The 22,258-nt window shown below is 46.1% G+C and overlaps 1 protein-coding gene across 1 annotated transcript in view; it reads left to right on the top strand.

The window, feature by feature from the left end:
• The window catches only part of il1rapl1a (interleukin 1 receptor accessory protein-like 1a), a 163,884-nt gene that overhangs the window by 127,735 nt on the left and 13,891 nt on the right, over window positions 1-22,258 (top strand). Inside the window, exon 7 of the mRNA XM_030112608.1 lies at window positions 21,748-21,880. Within this exon, the coding sequence (XP_029968468.1) occupies window positions 21,748-21,880 (133 nt within the window). The remainder of the gene's footprint in view (window positions 1-21,747; window positions 21,881-22,258) is intronic.

Here is a 22,258-nt window from a genome sequence, read left to right as displayed (position 1 = left end):
CGGTTTTTCAGAGTGAACTTGGAAAAAGCTGTGTCTTGTTCTGTCAGTGAGCGTATTACTGGTTATTCAGTATTTACAACATCATAAATACATAATTTCAGCATTGTTTTTTTATTTTTATCTATTATTTATTATTAATCTTTTCATATATGCTGCTGTTGTACCTTATTTTTATGCCACTGGTTTTTACAGTGTTCACCAGAAAGTGGAGAAATATTGTCTCCAGTTTTTCTATCACAGTGAACAATAAACTGTTTTTAAATCCTAAAACAAGAAGAAAACTCCTGCTTGAAGATACCACACGTTATTTGCTCCGTTCTTCCCCAGTCAGCCGGTTGAAAGCATATATTTTTGAGTCCCTCAGCGTGGCGAGCGTGTTTTATTGAAGCTTTATCCTCGTGTTTTTTCTGCAGACAGTTTGCAAATGTGAGTTTAGAGACATATGGGTGACCCGGTATTCAGAGTGAGACGGCGTTCCTGTGGAGCAGATGGCGAGGTGGGGACGGATCCTGTTTAATCACAGATTGAGCAGTCAAATCAAAACTTTGATTATATTCTGTTTTCCTTTCTTCTCCTCGGTATGTTCTCTTCAAGCCGTGGCTCTGTGCGTTTTCTTTATTGCAATTTGTGTTGTTTACCCTCTGAGCCTGACAGGTACGCACAGTTTAAACAATAAATTTCACAGTTTATTTTTTTTTCCCCCCCAAATATACTGTGAAAGTAGCTGTTACTTATTTTCTCCAGGCCTGGCACAGCCTCCACATCCAGCTTATTACACACACACACACACACACACACACACACATAGAACCATGCATTCAGTCTTTTGAATGTTATGAATTCAAGCCGTTACTTTGTGTGCTCGCTCTCCCGGCCCGCCTCACTCAGAGCCAGATAATTGTTGGAATGTGACCTGACCGTGTTTTGCAAATGCATGCAGACGCACTTACTCATAAGCAAGTGCACACACCCGTGACTGCTGGCTGTGTACATTTCTAAGTGTATCTGAGAGCCTCTTGTCTCGAAAATGAATTACCACGCCGCCTCACGGGTAATACCTGTCTCTTTATGGAATCAATTAGAGTCCACCATAAGGCACCGCGTCTGTCGTCACACACACACACACACACACACACACACACGTTGGCACTTTCTTCGGGCCCAGCAGACCACTGATAAATGTGAGCTCCAGTAAACTTTAATGATATAATTGTCCTTATTCATCAGTTAAAATGTGCATATAAGTGCCTTGATGTATGGGTTCGCGCCGGGCTTTTCGGTGCCGTTAGCAGTGACCGGGAATTCTGCACAAACAGGATTTTAGTGCAAATACATCTTCCTGCAGACGTACACACTGATGTAGAGTGTGTAAACTCCCCCCCCCCCCGATACACAACAGTCATGCTCACATCAGTTTAGTTTGTCTTTCGTCCGGGCATTAAGGATCAATCACAAATTGTCTTAAATATTAATACATAACATATTATAATGATAAAAATCTGGTCTCAGAAAGTTCAAACTTCATATTCCAACAGGAGTAACAGAAGTGTGATAAAAGTAATGATCATATATGTATTTTTGTCCACACAATTTCTTATCTTTTAAATTTGTATACTTAGTTCAAATATGCCTAAAGAAGATTGCTCTCTTTAGCTCAAAGCACACACTAAAAAATAGAATGTAGTTCTGAGGATCACGTTATTGTATTCGCACTGTAAAGCAATGAAAGGATCATTCAAAGGGTATTTGGATGGAAAAAAAATGCTGTTTTTTACACAAACAGGATGTAAAGCATGAATGACGCAAGTATATTGTGGCACAATGTTCGAAGTCTTCAGAGGAATCTAACGCAGATAAATCTCACAAGGACAGAAACCCCTCTTAGAAATGTCTTCATTGAAAATCAGCTATGTTTTTTGCTGCTTTTATGTGAGACATAATACTATATATGTTGAGATATCCGCATGATGATAAACGTTTCATCTGTAAAGCACTTGAAAATGTAAAGGAGTGAGACCTCCTGCTTCCGTGGCTCCCACTGAGAACCTGAGAGGGTCAGAACAGAACAGAATGTACCCGAACACCATAAATGTGTTTTATTCCTCCTACTGAGGCAGAAGTAAAGAAAAATGTCTGACACGTTGGTTGTTTTCAGTTAACCTTTGCAGAATTACTGGAGGCCGGCCGCCGCTGGCTCGCTCTTTTCGTGTTCTCCTAACAAGGTCTGAGGCTTTTCTGGTTCAAGGATGAGCGTGGAGCAAACTATCTTCTGAATGCAGACTTTTATTATGCTAATGCATAATGCTAATTAATCCAACCGTCTGTTTTTGGTCTGTGGGTGGAAGCCAGAGAACCTTCAGAGAGCACAAACAGAGAACATGCAAACTCCACACAACGAATCCTGAATCCTAGTGCTTAGGGCCAAAGTGCTGATTTTTTTTTTTTTTTTTTTTTTTTGGGACATTTCATTATTTTCCACCAAAAGTTATCATTAAAATTGACTTCATATTGAGATTGTAGTCATTTTTGGGAGCAATTGTTCGAGTTGTTCAGTCATGGAACGTTCCTGCAGAACTCGGTTTGTCTTCTTCCGTCTCTTGAATTTCTATCAGCGTTTCCTCGGTTTGTTTGTTTTTTCGTTGATAATTGCAGAGAGCTCCACAGTCTGCTGTCTCCAATCTGATGTTTTTCTGATTGAACCAGTGATTTATAAAACAAGACTTCCGTAGCCACTGGAATTACACCATGATTGTTGTTTTCTTTTTATTTGTTCATTTTCCAAACTTTTAAATCACAGAACTCACACTGTACCTTTAAACACTTTGTCATGTTCACTGTTTATTGGTTTGACTGACTCTGGACTACATACATGCGAACACACACTCACACACTCACACACTGTGGTGATAATTGAACGCCTTGTTTTCTTTGCTCGTGGATGAGCTGGGAAGTGAACCTCTCCGTTGCCATGGAAACCAGATCCCAGCATTATTATTTTAATGTAATGATCCCCGGGGACGAAAAGAAAAAAAAAAAAAAAAAATCGTTCATTTGATGTCCTTAGAAGTACGGTCCTGGGAAAACACTCATTTGGACCGGATCATAAAGACGACGCGCTCTTAGATTTGAACCTCATTACCGTTACGGCGCTTTACGCTTCAGGATCCGGTCAAAGCGACAGAAACAGAGAAGCAGTCGGTGAAGGACGGATCTCCACCGTGAGGATTTATACTGTGCAGGTTGTTTAATCTCTTTTGAAGACAAGGAGGCTCTGATTGATGCTGCGCTCCTCTCAAATGTATGATGGAGCACATATATTCTCCTAGGTAGACACACACACACACACGCACACATGCAAATACACACAAATCAAACACATCCTGCTCCTCACAGGAAATCATTGCGGTAATTAGCGTCCCAGCGCGCTCCCTCGTCGCCCCTCTGATTGGCTGAAAGTCATCCTAAGAAGCAGCTCTGCACTAATCCCACAGGTATTTTGCCGGAGTGAAATTTTCCCAGCGCTCGCCGAGTACCGGGGGACGTCATCAGCTTGTGTTAGTGTGTAAACATTTCCCGTCTCCCCAGCGGCCCCGTCCCTCTGTCTCCAGCCCACAAGTCATTTGTCAGCCTTGATTTGGATTTATCAACACGTTGGCTCCATGAGTCAGAAGCTCCATCCTCTCAGAGACTTCACCGGGCCAGATCTGAAAGAGGGAGCGAATCACTGATATATAAAGAAAAAAAAAATGTAAAGATAAGGTGGGAGAGCAGCGTGAGGGGGGAGAAACCGATGAAAAGGCCGACGAGGAGGATGTGTAGTGAGGTCTCGGCTCCAGCTGGAAGCAGCTGAAGTGGTGTGTTGAGATTTGAGGGTCAGGATCCAAAAGTTGAGGGCGAGCGAGAGGACGGAGTGCTGGAGGTGTGATAAGAGGCGGAGGTGTAGGAGTGGAGACGGGTGGAGAAAGGAGGAGGACTGACAGAGCCGGTGGGGGTGTGTGCGTGTGTGTGTGTGTGTGTAACAGTTGGCCCTGTGCTCTCATAGAAGTGAAGACTTCAGTCTGATTCCCAGTTATGGACCCCACATGGACAAATATCCCTGCTTTTCATGCGAAGCCTGTGATTCAGATTAGCAGTGTTACAGGTGTAAGTCTGCTGGAAGTGAATGTTGAACAATACATGGAAGAATTATTCCATGAGTGTGTGTGTGTGTGTGCAGGACATGATGTGTGGATGATGTTCAAAAGAGAAGCTCAAGCTGCTGTTGGGGGGAAATAACCAGCCGAACACACGAGGAAAGGTGAGCTGCAAAGCGAAGGGGCAACATATCTGCAGGATGCAGCGGAGATGTGGAGGACTGCTCTCTTTAGAACGTGGAGATATGGGATCTCGTGCCAGGAGATGAGATAAAAGAAAACAGCAAATGAATTCCTTAAATCTCATGACACACGAGTCGAACCCAGAGGTACGCGCGGCGCTCCAGAGGGTGAGCGGAAATATAGAATTAACGCTTGAAACTGTGAGTATGGGAAGAGCAAGCGTCAGTGCTTTGAGCATGATGCATCATCTTGATTTTACATTAGCCAAGTGAGCATTTTGCTCTAATTTTGTTTGAATGCAGCGTATTCCTCTATAAATATGTTTTTATTATTCGCGCTGGCAGGGTTGTCTCCCATTAGGCGGGCGACGTCGGCCCTTTTTCCTCAGATTCAGCTGCAGGAGGAGGACGGCACGGCGCGATTCTGACCAGCCAACAGCTTAATGCAACCGTGCTGCAACGCATAACTCATTCATGGCTGGATGTGCGCGTCCTGCAGCATCCCTTCAGCGCTGCTGTACCTCTGTTACTAAATCTGAAGGAAGTAGTGGTGCATCAGAAGCAGAGCAGATGTAGCCCACATATCATGTCCACCTTTAATTCATCATTTCTATCGATTCTAATTTATTTTAAATCTTCATATAAAATTAAATCCTGACTTTTAGAAGCAGAACACTGCAGACAGAACACAGAGATGCGTCTTTTCCCTCTGAATGTGGATTTAGGTGAGCAGCTCGCAGAATGAAAGCAGAAAACTGAAGTTTGGCTGCGGCTCGCCTCAAAACTTTCTGACGAAATGTGTTAGTTTCCTCTCTTTCGAGGTCTCGGAGACGAGCGCAGAGAGCCGACCTCCTTGTGACAGTTTCGTGTGAACGTGTTTTACATCTCCGGGCAAATCTGCAATTCGTGGAATGTTTGGCTTGAATAAACTCGAATCATCACCAAAACTTTAAAATGAACAAGCAAAGGCGAGTCAGTTCACTAAAGTTTAAAGTTTCTCTGTAATTGCTGCAACAGAATGGAAAAACGATTTCTTTTGAAGCGCAGTATCTATGTTTCTGCTTCACATTTGAACATTTGCTTTCCATACATCTGTTATTTCATGTCATTCATGTCGCAGTAACCTTGAATGTACAATAGGATGAGTTACGACTGAAGGAAACTGAATTATTGTTCATTTTCTTCATGGACAGCCTGAGCCGATTGACAGCTTTTAGCACTTCGCTGCTTAAATTACGCCCACTTGCCTGGATCATGGGTGCACGAGCCGAGCAATTACAAAAGAAAACCTGCTTCTCAGAGAAAACAGCACAAGTGTAAACATGCTTACACAATGCGATAGGTTGCATCTAAACCGCTCGCTATGTTTTATGCTTTACAGAGGTGTGCAGTCTGACACAGCACTGGTGAATAAGAAACCCTGCTCAGGCATGGGTAGAACATGCAAACCTCACGCCAGCGCGGAGACTAATGAACGCAGGAATATCGTGCTGTGAGAGGATGGTGCGAGACGCCACACCGCCACGCATCCGAAATGGAAAAAGGAGTGTTGATAACACACTCTGCTCCTTTGGGGTTTACCGACCTTATTTCCTCCGAGACTGAATGAAAGCGCCTGAAAGCAATCCATGTTTCATATTTAACGTTCCACTTATTCAAACCTCTCATCAAAGCTGTCAGCCTGAAGAAGAGGATGTGTGTTTTCTGCAGCTCCCAGATGGCGCGATCTAATGTCAGCGTGTCAGAATCCACCGCAGCCCTCTCAAACTGCGTCGCCTCCAATCCACTTTTTAATTCCAGCTCGTATTTTCAATATCCTCTTATTGTCTGCATCGCCTCATGTGACTGCAGAAGGCAGAAAGCGAGTCTTTTCATGGTTAACGCTCGATCTGACTCATCCTGATGTCTGACATTGAGTCACAGACGGAGGTGACTGTGACTCATTTCATATTAGATCTGTCCGTCTTGTGATTTCGGGTTTCATGTAAAAGAGTCGAGCAAACGAAGCAGTGGCTCTCAGGCCGTCGCGGAGCATTTCTTTCTGCATCTTTTCTCTCTTGTTTTTTTTATGCGGTCGGGATTGTAAGTGGGCATCGTTTGGGAGTTGTGTAATCTCCACCTTCATCTCTGCAGGCCTGACGCCGAGCAGCTCCTCACGCTGCGCTGAGAACTCTCTCCTCCTGGACGCCAGGCTCCTTTACTCAGCATCAGCACCAAACCGGCCGCACTTTAACAAACCTCAGATAGCCGAGGACGTCTTCTTTACCGCCGCTGCTTCGTTAGGTTGTGTTTCACATCAGAACAGACCTCTGCTGCTGCGTCGGTGTTCTTTGTTGGCTCGGTGATTGGACTCCTTTCACAGATCTCTGCAGCCAGCCGGAGTTTTTTTTTTTTATTATTCTGTGGGTTTCCTGCTACCAACAGGAAAGTTCGCTGCAGTTCAGCTGTGGCGACTCGTCAAGTGCCACTTGATGTTGCATCTCTTTATCCAATGAATTAATTCCTCTGCAGATAAGGAATGCATTCGTCTGTTTCCGAATAGAAAGATTGCAAATGCAGCTTCTTGCAAACACACAAAAGATACGTGTGTAACATCTCAAACACACGCGCACGCTTTAATCATGCAAAAACAAAAGCCGGATTCCATTTTTGGCTTCAAGATTATAAATATAACAAAAAGCATTGTTGTCCCTCTGTGGAAATCCTGGGCGAACTGCTCTCTCAGCCTGGAGCTATGTTTACCACAATTTGCTGAATTTGAAGGTGCATTTCTTACTAAATTCACCGCTACGGTTTATAGCAGGCAGCCAGCTGAGGTCAAGCTTGTTGATCTGAAGTGTTGATCAATATTTGGTTTCCCACTTACAGTCTTTAAAGCACCTACTCTTTTTTGAGCGGGACATGAACAGTTTAAACGTACGACACAATAGCGTCCTTGTCATGAAAAACCAGACTGTTCGAGGATCTGCATCCTTCCCGCCTGCAGTTCCTCCTCTTCAACGTCAAACCTTCATCTTTCACTGTGTATTGATGCTCTGTCACTTTTATTTATAGCATCCTGACCACATGTGTTGATGGCTGCCCCGGCCATCTTATTAACACTTCAGAGGTGACCCATCCCTCACTTTGCATGACCAGATTTAGCATCTGCTTTATCAATAATCACACCGCTTCATCAGTCAAACCCACCCTTCCCCTAACGTAGGTGAAGAGTCTCCGTCATCCGGGTCATGACAGGTCCAGTTCTGTCACGAAGGCAGCCGGGCTGGAGAGGTTTGATCCGCCAGCTGCTAACTGACCTCCAGGATTCCAGGAAACCGTCTTCATTCTGCACTGATCATCTGTGGAGGCCTTGTTAAGACATCGGAGCAATGTCAGAGAACGGAGAGATTTCTGGACTCCACCGTACTGCATGTATTCACCTGGGTCTGTCTGAGATGTTAGTTTGTGCAGAGGATGGATGGAGGGATGTGTGGATGGACGATGAATGGATTAATGGATAGAGGGATGACGATCAGTGGATGATGGATGGATTAATGGCTAGATGGAGGGATGGACCATGGATGGATGTATGACGGGTGGATTAATGGATGGATGGATTCATGGATGGATGGATGAGGAAGGGATTGGAGATGAATGGATTAATGGATAGAGGGATGACGATAGATAGATAGATGGATGAATGGAATAATGGATTGATGGATGGGTGTGTGATTGATGGATGATGGGTGGATTCATGGATGGATGATGCTAGATCGAGGGATGGATGGTGAATTGATTAATGGATGGATTGGTGGATGAATAGAATAATGGATTGATGGATGTAGAGATGGATGGATGGATGGTTGATTAATGGAATAATGGATGGATGGATGGAGGGATGGACCATGGATGGATGTATGATGGGTGGATTAATGGATGGATGGATTCATGGATGGATGGATGAGGAAGGGATTGGAGATGAATGGATTAATGGATAGAGGGATGACGATGGATGGATGGATGAATGGAATAATGGATTGATGAATGGGTGTGTGATTGATGGATGATGGGTGGATTCATGGATGGATGATGCTAGATGGAGGGATGGACGGTGAATTGATTAATGGATGGATGGTTGATTAATGGAATAATGGATGGAGGGATGGATGGATGGATGGATGGATGAGTTGTGCTGTTGACTCTCTGTTTAATTTCATTCTGATTGGTCTCCTCACTCTCCTGGCTGTTCAGGTGTTCATGCTGTGATCGCAGTGAGTGACCAGAGTCTTTCTGAGGACGGAGCCTCCAGGACCCCGTGGTGAGCAGGGTCTGGTCCAGCCGACCGGAACATCGGGTTAATGGTGACAGCCTGGGCCGCGGGGCCCGGTCACGCTGAGGGAGCCCTGGTTTGAAGCGGGTCGGTGTTCTGGTCAGCGGGTCAGCGCCGGCAGCCAGGCCTCTCCTGGGTCGCTGGTTGAAGCGATGTTCCTCGTCACGTCTTCAGATCACTCTGTTTAATTGGCCTCCAGTCCTCCAGACAGGAGCCAATTACAGACCCTCTGTCTTTTCTTCTTTTCTTTTTTTTTTGCACGTCTACACTAGTCTTTCCGCTGCGACTATCCCGGCATCTCTTTTTCTGAACTCCTCTTCCCAGCAGTTCTGTTACAACATCATTTTCACAATAGCCTGGATTAACATTGATTTTCAAAATATTTTCTTGGTCAGTGGCAAGTCTTTTCAAAGGCCGCAGCGCCCCGGCTTTCCTGAAGTGCCTGGAAGGCTGTTCTTAGAAGCATGACATCCAGTGACATTGAGGGAAAATTACATTCTCTTTGGTCTCATTTTTGACAATGAAAAGAGATTTCACATGAAACCACAGTAGTGGGAAAAGTGATCCCAAAACCCTCTGGCGTAAAAGCGAAGGAAGCATAAAAGAAAAAGAGGATGTGACGCCTTCTGCGATGATAAGACATGAGGGACAAAGACACTCTGTGAGAGAACAAGACTGTATTTTCAGAAAGTATAAATTACAACACGGGTAATGAAAGGCTGGAAGCCAGTGGCTGAGAGTACGGGTGAACTGGGGAGCTTTTGTAGTGTTTTCATGGTTGTTTTCCCACGATGCTCAGCTGTCAGGACAGAGATATGTCGGGTACATCTTGCTACTGACTCCAGGAATGTCTCTTAAGAAATTACTGAGAAGATAAAGGAATGTTTATTAACTTCACATAATCATATAATCCCCGCCGCTCCCTTCCCGTCATAATGGCGCCGTGTCTGCCGCCGCCGTGGACAGAGCGCCTATTATGTCATCAGAAAGGGACGATTATCTGACGAAAGGGGAGATGAAAGCAAGGGCACCAACTACCTGTTCACAAAGGCCGTAATTTTTACCGGTAATTAAAGGCTTACATTTCCCCGACGTATCATCAGGGGCCACAGAACAAACGAGGAGAAGGAGCAACAGAGAGGAAAAGAAGCGGGATTCTCCTCTGGTGAAAGCTCTCAGGCTTGTAATGGTAATTAAGGGCTTGTCTCTGGAGAAGGGACGATATTAGAAGTGAAGAGACGCTGAGGTGGCGGAGGGGGTGGGCCCCCACTCCTCCATGTTCTCACTGCCCTTACTCATTCCTGCACTGATTCCACCCAAATCCTCAAATCCACTCGCCGGCTGTACTTCTCACCCCTCCGCCCTCCTCCGCCCCCACCCACCTCACGCCAACCTGCACATCTCTGCAATGCAGAGTAAAAAGTAATCAGTTCAGCCTATCGTCATTGTTCCGTGTCGGCTCGGCAGAAAGCGGCGTAGCTCCACATACAGCTGAGCCTCGTTCCACACTGATTTTTAAAAAGCTGCTCCGGAGTCAGATTCAGGCCCGTTTGATCCCACTGAGGCACAGTAGAGGAAAAAAACGGCACAATAAACTTTGAGAATACAGACAACTCCCAAATCTCCCCACCTCACTTTGGATAAAAAAAAAAATGCAAGTAAATCATGACAAAGTTCATATTTTGTTCACTTTTACCGCACACCAATAAGTAGCTGGATGCTGGATTTCCTTTTCTTTTTCATATTATAAGATTTAACAGATCATCTTCAAACAGGAATCCTTTCCGGCTACTTTGGAAAACTCTTCTATGTAGTGTGCAACTGTTGTACATGTATGGTTGTGTATTAAAAATGCTTTGTGTAGATATTTATTTTAACATTTTATTCCACATCCATTGAATTTGGCAGTTTGAACCTAATATAGACATAAACACCCATATGAGGAAGAAGAGAAAAGTATGCAATTAAAATAAAACAGAGTATGATCAGGAAACGGTAAAAATGTCCCTTGACACCCTGATTTTTCCTGCCGCCCCCGCCCCGCCCCTACCCCGTGATGCCCACCCCTCACTTATAAACCATCCATTTGTCCGTTCGCTGTTCATTTTCCGTCTCGTTTTTGGATTATGTCCCTGACATTTACTGGAGCAGCGAAACCCCCGGCGAACAAATGAGCAACGCTCACATTTATTGGTAAATGATGGTTGACGTCTCCGCGACGCGCCGGCAGCGGCGGTGCCGCGGCGCCGCTCTACCTGTGCTGGAGTTTGTGTCCTGACGAAGCCTGCAGAGCTGCTGCGACGCCGCACGGCAGGTGTCGCCATGGTAACCTGCAGGTGGAAGAAGGAGAGCGCTGTTGAGATGACAGATATGGACTTTGCTCAGCTCAGAGGCCCCGTCCTGATCCTACCACAAACACGCTGGAGGTTCTCTGGAGATCCGTCCTCCTGCAGGGACGGACCGCGTGGACAACAAGTGGGATCGGGTATTTTTAGCGAAGGGAGCCTGGAATGAAATCTCCACGCATCTCTTGGGGGACGCTGGTGATGGAGAGTGGCTGTCGTTCTCCCAGCGCTCAGTTTTCATCACTTTCTGCCTCCCTCCTCTTCCCTCCAGGCTCATTCCACCCGCCCCCCGTCTGGCGTGTGTGTGTTTTTCAAGACGTGCTACAGTGCGGCGGCGGCGGGGGTGAAAGTGAGGTTTACGTATGAAAGCATGCTGAAAATGTTTCATCATATGCAACATGCATATGATGGTTTTCTGCACCGCTGCCTTCCATAACGATCCATCCATTTTTAACCACATAGGTGGACGCGGCTCCAGTTGCCACATGTGGGCAGGAGAGCACAGACGTACAGTAGACACACACTCGGTACGCATCGCTTTAATGTACTGAATGCAATCTGAAAAAACACCAAAGCTCCAGTCAATTTAATTAAAATTTATCATCATTTTGTAGCCCAAAGCCACTGTGTGTGTGTGTGTGTGTGTGTGTGTGTGTGTGTGTGTGTGTGTGTGTGTATACTGCTTGTCTGTTCGCCGTCTTATCCTTCCAGCCAGCAGAAAATGGATTAAGTGGTACCATGTGCATTTTTTCATGCTTGTTTCACACCTTGTGGGAGAAGAATCATGACTGACAGGACATGAAGCATTTCTCCTGCAGCGTTATCCACAGGAAATCTTCACACTGCCTCCCTCTCTCTCTCTCTCTCTCTCTCTCTCTCTCACACACACACACATATATATTCACTTGTATTTCCTGTACAGTCGTTTTAATGAGAGCCAATAATAACTCTGACATTAGACTTTGTGTCAAAAACTGCAGCTTCGCATTAAAAAAACTAAAGTATTGTAAGGTTATACTATCCAGGTTGTGTGGGTTTTCTGTAGCAGATGTTTGCAGCTGTTTTCTGCAGTACTATCAGCTTTTAGAGCAGCATGAATGTTAGAGTTTCTTCCAGAGTGGGCGTGACGTCTGCTGTGATTTTCCCGCATGTTGCATTCTGGGTGTTGGTTTACTCGCCGTTCATGCTTGGAGCGACTGAAAAATGAAAGTTTCTGAAAACGCTCTGACTCTGCTTCTGTGTCGACGGAGGAAAACGCAACCTTTCTGAAACCCTTTGTGGGACGTAATCATCGGTTCGACTCCAGAGATTGGAATCCTCTGCTCCTGCTTTCCAGGTTAATGAGAGATAAGGAAGAGGAAAGGCTGGCGACCCAGATCTGCTTAAGTTGGATCCTTAATTGTCAGGGAACGATTTGAATGCCTTGCTCTGGAGACGCTGGATCTGCGGCACATGAATTTCGGGACTCGCCGTGTCAGGTGGCAGAATGTAGCCTTACTTTACATCTTCTCATCCAGTCCATCTGGCGTTTCCCTCCCCCGCTTCCCACAGCCTCTGGGAATCAAACAGTGGTGATATTTTCTCATTAGTCTGATTCAGCTCCGAGGTTTCGAGACACAATTTGTCTTGTACCTCCCCCTCAACCTTATGGCAAGGTGTCAGCGCTCACGACAACCCAGCTGCTGCCAGAGACTTCATCGCGTTGACTTGAGGTGAATAGCAGCGCCGCCTGGTCATATATCGATCACGTAAACATCTTTGTACCTTTGAAATCTGGAGTCAAAATGCTGATGCTCGGTGAAACCTCCCCCTCTGGATCTCTGACTCTCACTGCACAGATTGATGTGCAGAACGTTCATCTGCTGTGCTGTAAGTTTTCACATATAGGGGGCTAAAGGTTGGTGACGATCACAGCCTGTGTAGGAGCCAGCGACCATGGCACAGGAACTCAAGTCGCAGTCAAAGTTTCAAATCCTCAGAAATCACGCCGTAGACTGGATCTGGGTGAACTTAGCTAATTACAAACTTTTCGTAGAGAGAGAGAGAGAGCGAGGTGAGAAAAAAACGGTGTTTTAAAGCCGATTTTCAGGCTCTGCAGTGAAGATTGCAGAAGATTAGAGCGAAAGCAGATTGTTTTTCTCACTGTGCGTCCGGATGGGATCTTCGTTTGCTTGTATAACATCATGCTGCATTTCACAATGCTGTTAAAAATGAAACAGCGCGTTCAAAGTACAGCATCCAGCAAAAGGGGTCACGCATGCAGCGCCTCCCCCTGATGGCTTCCTCTTCTCGGATGGGTGGGTGGGCAGGCAAACCCGGTAATAAGAGCCTGGATTTGTTTATTCACTGCGAGCTCCTCGCATCACTCAGTTTCGGTCAGCTGATTATTTCTCAGAAGCCTTGTGGTTTGTCATTTCGTCTAAACAAACCTAATCTATCACTGTGTCTGCCGTATGCGATGTGTATGTTTTTGGAGCCTGTATTTCTCTTCGTCCGTCGCTTCAGGTGATTCCATCCATCTTCTTTACCACGTTTTCCGCTTCGGTGTTGCGAGGTGTTCGAGCCGATCCCGTGCATGGGGATCACATCATGGGGATCACGTCAGTCCAGCCCGCAGGATCCGCCTCCTACAGGCTCCAGAAACGCTGCGTTGGGAGATGTGACTGCTTTTCTTTTTCCACTTTGGTCTGAAAAGAGGTGACACAGTGTGCTATAGCTGGACCTGGAAGCCTTTCTGTGTGGGGTTTGCATGTTCTCCCTGTTCATTCTACAGTAAAGGTGAACAAATCGGGGTTTATTTTGGCTTTTCCAGAAAAAATGGACATAGTCTTGATTGAACTCGTTGTCAGTCCGGTCCATACAAGTGAAATCCATCCATCATCAAGTGGATGACGTGTTCTGACTTTCACCCTGTGTGGTTTTGGGTTATTTGGGTGAATTTGTCCCAATTTAATTAGCAGCTCTTTAGCAGAACACAAAATGTGACGTAAAGCTTCTTTATAATCTGTCTGTCACATTCAAGCTGAACAAATCAATGTGTTTATATATTCAGTGCATCTATTTCACACAGCGTTCCTCTGGACTCCACAGCGCTTCATGTATAATCCTTATCTCACAGCGGAGAAGTGAGTCATATCTGTATCACCTTCAGGATAGCCTTGCTTTTCTTTTTTTCCTACCAAACCTACACATCACCTTGCGTGGACCTCCCCACTCGCTGCGCCTCCCCTCCCACCTGCACAGGTCAGGAAAATCAAATAAATGAGCAGAGTGCACTTCAGGGTGAGAGAAACTGCAACATGTGACCACGCTTCCCATGCCAGGCTTCACCCTACCTTGAAAATAAAGTAGCGAGAGAAGAACGGTGCGCGGCGCTTAAGACCGGAGTGCGTTATGAAACGTCGGTCCCACTCTGACGATGACTTTTTCAGAAAGCTCTTGAGATAAGTTGCTCATTCTGCAAATAAAACATGGTGGCGGCTGTCGCAGCGGAGGAGGGAACGGGATCCAGCCCTGCTCGGAGCGCTGCTCGCTGTGTTTGAGGAGGGAGAGACGAGACGGGGAAGAATGAAGCGACATGACGTGCATGCGTGTCTGTTCATTTGTGATCATCTTTGTATGCGCGTGGCTTTACCGTGTTTTTCCCCCCTCTTTCCCCTGCTCGTCTGTTCATTCATCTGCCCTTCTGTGGACGTATCTGTCAATCTCGCTGTGCGCGCTGCGCATCTGCGCGGGGCTTGGACAGCATCTGCAGAGTGTTTTCTGTGCAGCGTTTGTTTTCTTCTCCTCTGGCGTGGAAAAGTATTCCTCTGTGGGAGTGTGAGTGCCAGCTCTGTGAGGCCTAATTATCCCAGATACTGTGAAATCAGCTGAACGCGCACCAAGACGTGATGCAAGGCTAATGTACGAGCCTCTGGAGCTCACAGCATGTTACAGGCTCTCAAAGCAACATCCATCCACCCATCTATCCATCCATCCACCCATCTATCCATCCATCCATCCATCCATCCATCCATCCATCCATCCATCCACCCATCTACTCATCCAAGACGTGATGCAAGGCTAATGTACAACCCTGTGGAGCTCACAGCATGTTACAGGCTCTCACAGTAACATCCATCCACTCATCCATCCATCCACCTCCCATCTATCCATCTCTCCATTAACTCATCCATCCATCCACCCATCTATCATCCATCCATTCATCCACCGATCTATCCAACCATCCATCCATCCATCCATTGATCCATCTATCCACTCTTCAATCCATCCATCCATCCATCCATCCACCCATCCATCATCTACTCATCCATCTGTCCATCCTTCTATCCATCTACTCGTTCATCCATCCATCGATCATCTATCATCCTTCTATCCATCCATCCAACCAGCCACCTATCCAGCCATCTACTCATCCATCAAGCTACCCATCATCATCCATCCATCCATCCATCTATCCATCTCTCCATTAACTCATCCATTCATCATCCATCCATTCCATTCATCCATCCATCCATCCACCCAACAAATGCATATACCCATCCATGCATCTATCCATCATCAATTCATCCATCCACCCCTCCCCCTCCCTCCATCCATCCATCCATCCACCCATCATCCTTCCATCCACCCATCATCCATCCATCCACCCATCCCCGGCCTCCTACCCAGTGACTCACTCATTCATTTATTCCTCCTGTGATTTCTTTCCTGTTTCAGATCAGAATGTGGAGAAAAGCCTTTTTTCCACTGCTCCGTGCATCATCTGATAGAGTGCTCCTTTTCTTCCTCTTTTCAGCGTTATTTCTGTGTGTCCTCACTCAGCCTGGATACGCCGTTTCGTGGCCCACTTGAAGCGTGTTCATTCAGTTTTTTTAATGTTAACTTAGACATAGGTGTCTGCCAGATGAAAGCAGCGTGGTACAATACTGATCAGGACATTTTCTTAAAACACTCGAAGCGGCTGTGTTCAAAAAGATCAACACTGCCACGTGAAGAGGAGCAGCTGTCTGATTTCATTCTGCATATATAATGACAATAAGCGCTTTCTGAACAGTGTGAGTGTTTGTGATAAACATGTCTAAAAAAAACTAAATGTTCAGTGTCAGTGGATCGAATGTCTCGATGCTGCAAGCATCTTGTGTTTCATTAAGCATTCGGTTGAAGCAGCAGTAAACGAGAGTAGCCAAACAGCGGCGGCTCAGTCAGAAACGAAGGACTCTTAGAGAAGAATCTGGAATATTTCTGCATTGCTTTACCTTTTTTTGAATTGAGAAACCACGGCCACACTCGGCTCAGAGCAATGCCAAACAAAAACACCAAACACTCACAGAAATCACGAAAATGAAGCTGCGTCTTCCTCTGAGTACTGCTACTAAGAAATAAAAGGTTCCATATCTCTGAGCACTTTACACACACACACGCACACACACTGAGTGAGTTTCATAACATAAAATAGTCATAACACGAGACGGCTCAAGAGTTATTGTGCATAACTTGCGTACTTTATTACCTAACACTGCTCAAAAACATGTTCCGGATCATTTGTTTCCTTCTCGCGATCATCAGCAGTACATGACGGCGGCATTCTCCTGAAATCTCCTGGTTTTTGTGTACAGAGGGGGAAACGGCTGTCGGCCATTGTTTTAAACGACGGCATTTGAGCAGCACGGCTGTGAAAGTCTGCAGGAAAAGAAACGACGTTTGTCTGAATGTTGGAGAAGCATTTGGCAATGACTAATGCACCAATTAGGAGGCTTGGATTGAGGTGGGAGTCATTATACCTGCTACACAGGTGTTTCAGGCTGCAGAATGGAGGCCATTGTTAGAATATAATAAAAGAAGATTACTGGCAACGTGATTTTTGACTGAATGGAAAGAGGCAATGAATTCAGGTATTTTGAAGTCGAACAGGATCTATGAATAACAGACGGGTCGGAGAAACCCTTTGAACCATGCGCTGGGCCTCGCTCACATTTCTTCCACTGCTAGAATAGTAAAAGAGGACCTTGGTATGTTGAAATTTACTTTTGAAAGAGCTCTTGGGTCTTTGTGCTTGAGAGCTTAAGCGTAGTAAGCGATGATTTAGAGAAATCCGGCTTGTTACTGTTTTGCTTTCTGACGGCGCGCGCCAGCTGCCGGCTGCAGCTTCATTAATGTTGGATCCACATGAGAGGGAAATGAGTTTTTCTTATCTAATTCTCATCAAGAAGATAACCATATTTTCCCTAAGTGTATCATCTTTTTCAAAACTTTTTTTTTTTTTTTTTTTTTTTTTCTTTTCTCAGAATTCACATAACACACATTACACTGCCAGAGAGACTGGAAGTTTTATCACATGTGAACTTTTTTTTTGAAAGTCTTCTCCAACTTTATCTCAATATAGAGAGGAAAAAAATAAAACTTGAGTTTTAGCTTCTTCTGATGAGCCCCTTAAAAAAGAAACGTCTTTTGTGAGAAAATCTTGGGGCTAGATTACAAGAGGGGCTGGATCTGCAGCCCTGGGTAACTCGACTCATCACCTCCACAGCGCTTCCACTTATAATCAGGGTCAGAAATAATGATTAGATATGAGCTTTTTTTTCTTTTTAGCGGGAACCGTGTTGAGCTCGGGGTGAACCGGAGTCATGAGGAAGAGTCGAGACAGAACTGTACGAAAGGGCGGAATCCGAGTCTCGCTTCCATCAGGTGCCGTGACCGGCGGCACGTCAATCACTCACATTACACGGATTTGTTCCACTCCCACGCCTGTGCATGTGTGTCTGTGTGTGTGTGTGAATGCAGAAGCAACACACAAAGACGTGCACGCTTAAAGAGACAGGCGCTCACGGAAACTCTGAATCACGCTGGTGTGCTGTGCACGACTCACATCCAGGCGGCGGCGGGGGATTTTTCTTCACACCTCGTCCTGCCAAGTCTTGTAATGACACATTTATTTGTGAACTTCAGTAAATGCACCACAGATCTGAGTTTTTAAGTTTTCAGTGAAATAAATCAATAAGTGAAGACATGTGGGGATGGTTTGACGGGGAGCTTCTTGAATGTAAAGTTTACCAAACCCAGGGTGTTTCCGTCCTGCTGCTTGATCACCGGCGATGTTTCACTGTTAAAACTGATCTGTTGCTTCAGCAGATTTACTCCTGACAATAACCAACAAGGTTTTCTTAGTATTTGAGTTTGAGTGACGAATGAAATTCATCATGAGTCACAGATCCACACCATGGTCTGACACTGAGTTTATTGAATCGATCTGCAGCGTCTATGATCATTTCTAGTTTTTAGTTTTTTCTTTTTAAAGTAAAGTAGACAGACTTTCCCATGTAGCAGCTGCTTTTATACTTTTAATATCTAATATTGGATGTGTGTTGTTATCACATAAGTTTTACAAAAATCAACGTTTTCCTTTATTTTCATACATTCAAACAAAGAAATGAATTTATTTAGTGTTTACGTGAAACAAAAGATCGAAATTTCACAGCCGTAAGTTTTCTTCTCCGACCTGCTGTAACTCTAACGCGTTCAAAAATAGTCACCGTGGTTCAGATCGCAAATGTTCTAGACATGCATCTGTTTCACCATTAAGATACACACACAAACATAAACACACACAATCCTCTCAGTGATAATTCAGCTTGGAGATTAGTTACAGTCAACATAGAAACCATCCCAGTGAGTTACCAAGGGTTACAAACTGCACCGAGACTATTAATAGATCATCATAATAATGACACTGCTGTGGGCTTTGACAGCAGGAGAGAGAGAGCGAGAGAGAGCGAGCGAGCCGGGAGATTCTCGAAGCTGTTTCTGCTCCTTTGTAACGCCGTCGTGTGAGAATCGCTCACCTCATTGTTCCAGCCCTGGTTAATAGTCTTCCCTCCATCTGTTCAAAGTTCAGCCGGCTCTTCATCACACTAGTTTGCATCATGACAAAGTCATTCCAGGCGTATACAACGCTGTCCGCTTAATGCTGCTTCTCTTCTCCTCGCCCTTCTCGAACCTCCACTTCAGGGGTTATCGGTCGGATCTTGCGCACACAGAGGGGGGTGTGTGTTGTTCTAAACAGCTGAAGCAGTGTTTCAGTCGGACGCTGGAGTGTCACTGGAGGAAAGCGGGGCCTGTAATGGGATTATAGACGCTACATTTAAAGCAGGCAGAGACCCTGACGTGGCCGTGGAAGTATTGATTGAGCTGGATACCGATAGCCTTGCTGCTGTTTTATCCTCATGGTCAGCTCTGGTACCATCATGAAAGATGTGCCTGTTCATCTAATATTCCAAAAAAAACGCAGTCTTCACTTTCTGTTGTCAGTCAAACCATGTTTTATATCGAGAACGTCATCGAGAAGAGATTGTTTTTTTAATAATTACACTGAACTGCTGCCTTCACTTGTACCATGGAGTAAAAACACCGAGCTTGATTTAAATATAAACGGAAAAACATGTGGAGAATATAATCTGTCATTCTGCCGAAGGGATTCGCTTCATTCATAAATATGAGCCGTTTAACAATCTAATGGCTGAAGAGGGAAGTGAAGGAAAGACGAGAACGAGATGAAGCCGTTTGGGATGGAGCGTCCAGCTCTCACCAGCATATGACTGTGAAGACGACGAGGATGATGATGGTGGTGATGATGATCCCAGTGCTGCACAGGTGCAAACACCACCCGCTCGCCCCGAGGTGCAGCAGAGGTGGCTGTGAGGCTGTTTGCTGCGTTTGGATTAAAACGAGACGGCAGGAGGCCTTCAGCAGTTTCCTGTGATTCCCAGGCCGCTCAGCGGAGACTTCCTCTCCAGGCGCCGGCTGCTGGCAGCATGACATTTCTAGTTTACAATTGATCCGGGGATAAACTAACCGCATGGGGCAGATTTATAAACAGAGGAAGACCTAAGTGCTACATCTGTGTCAGACACGGAGACGTAGAATATAGTTAAACTGTGTGTTTGTTACACAAATCATTAAGTCCGACTGTACGGAGCGGCGCTGCTGCAGTGGAACACGCATTTATTAGCGCGATGGGAGCTTGGTGTCCTTGTGGGGACGAACGGTGCGGCTGGTTAGTGACTTCAGCTGACGCTGGAGTCGGTCTGCGAGGAATGAATGTCATTCAATGCAGCATCCCTGAAAGGTACGGAAACGGCTCATGTGTGTGTGTGTGTGTGTGTGTGTGTGTGTGGTGTGTGTGTGTGTGTGTGTGGGGGTGGGTGTGCATGTGTGTGTGGGTGTAATCACACACAGGAGGTTCCTATTTTGTAGGTACAGCATGTAGCCTTTGTAGAGCCCGGCTGTGCACAAATACCAAGCTGAGAGTGGCTGTTGAACTTTGGAAATGTCAGCCGCTGCTCCTCACAGACAGCACTATCAGTTCATTCCTGGGCGTCCCCTCGTCCTCGTCCTCGTCCTCGTCCTCGTCCTCCGCCGTAAGCCGGCAAACTTTCCCCGTGCCGCCGCTGACCTGCTGAAATCGGCGGCGGGGTTGTGGACCGGGCGGTCACACGGAGGCTGCAGGCCGCGGTTCACACACACACACAGCCTTCTGAAACGAAATGACCCGCCTGGAGACGGGTGTGACCGGCGGATGAGACGGCAGATGAGTCCATCACAATGTTTTTGCGGCTGTTTCACACTGAATCTAATTGGAAGGTGTTTGTTGAGCGTCCCTGCAGAATCCCTCCGTCCCTCTCCCCACCATCCCCCATCCCGTCTTTCTCCCAGCGTGTCCCAAACGACACACCCGGAAGCCGTTCCCGGGAGGAGCGTCCTCCACCGCAAGCACCCCCCCGCCCCCCCATCTGCGTGTTGTTTACATGTTTCCTGCGTGGCTCCGTCAGAAGCAGCAGCGTGCGATCGCTGCACCCGGGGCCGTTTCTGAATGCCACCTCTGTGGAATGCAAAATAACGGCGTGCATATTATAAGCCCGCTACGCCGTATCTTTATTCTAATGCATGCACAGTTCATAGACATTAGAAGTCTTATGAGCGGGGAAGAGAGGCCTCTGGAAGCCGTCTCTCATCTCATCACTCTCGTCGCTGATTTTCCGTGCGTCCTCAGTGTCAAATGAAAGATTTGAATGGATATGAATATGTATTGTTGGATCCCTGCCCTCACCGTAGAGCCAAACAGATAACCCATTCATTCACAAAATGAGGGCCGCGTTGGCTCCCAGGTGACAATTCCTCCTTCTTCCACACATCGGCTCTCAGGAAACTGCAGTTGTTGACTCCTGACCTTCCTTCATACCCGGCAGCAGCTCAAAATAAAATAATGTTATTGTCTGTCTCCTCTCACTTCCCTTTGCCATATTTCCTCGTGGACAGTCTCAGGGGGGTTTTAGGAAGCTCTTGAGTGCCCTCATGTGTTCATTGCTGTTTACTTGCTTTCAGACGCTTCCTGTGTGTCTCTGCACTGCTGACCAAACCAGCCAATCAGAGCAGCCGCAGACAGACGCTCTGTGAAGCCTCAGTCACAGCTGCAAATCCCATCAAAGTTTAGTTGACAGAGCACAAATGTTCCACTTTCTTCTGCGACCAGGAGTTTTTTGTGGACATATTTGTGTGTGTGTGTGTGTGTGTGGGGGGGGGGGGGGGGTGCAAGATGGACAGATCATGAAAAAAAGAAAGAAACCATGTCATCTCTTGTCAGCAGTGGAGAGTCTGAGCTGACTCTGACGGCTCTCACCAGATGCATTACAGTGATTTTTGGGTGAGGAACATGAACGAGTGAGGCGGCGGCGGCGGGAGCGTCCGGCTTGACAGCGTGTCATCTCCTGTCTCTGCAGGAAGCGCCCTGAACGTCACCTGCCGGGCGTTCTTCGGCTACGGCGGAGACGTCAGCCCGCTCATCTACTGGATGAAGGGCGAGAAGTTCATAGAGGACCTGGACGAGGAGCGAGTCCAGGAGTCCGACATCAAGTAAGAGGCCCGCCGTTTCCCTGGGTAATGAGGAATTAATGGAAGCTGTGGATAAATTTACCGCGCAATATTAAAGGAGGAAATCAATGGTTTTGCATGTTTTCGTCCATTAACTCCAAATTGCATTCAGCAAACCAACCATGTTCCAGAGTTTAATTCCCTTCCCTTCCTGCCAGATGCTGGTTTCAGTATATCTGGCCGGGGCTCGAATATGATGCAGATATTTGAAACGTCCTTTTTCATTGATTCTGGCAGCTTCCTTGTTTAGGTTTAGAGCATATCTTTGGATGGAATCTGCAGCATAAACAACACAATCGCCCACAGTGGTGTTTCAAAAGGTTTATTTGCTCAACTCGAGTGGAGATACTTTTAAATAAA

Source organism: Salarias fasciatus, chromosome 16 (assembly GCF_902148845.1).
Source record: "Salarias fasciatus chromosome 16, fSalaFa1.1, whole genome shotgun sequence".
Taxonomy (NCBI): domain Eukaryota; kingdom Metazoa; phylum Chordata; class Actinopteri; order Blenniiformes; family Blenniidae; genus Salarias; species Salarias fasciatus.
This window is presented reverse-complemented; position numbering and strand designations above follow the sequence as displayed.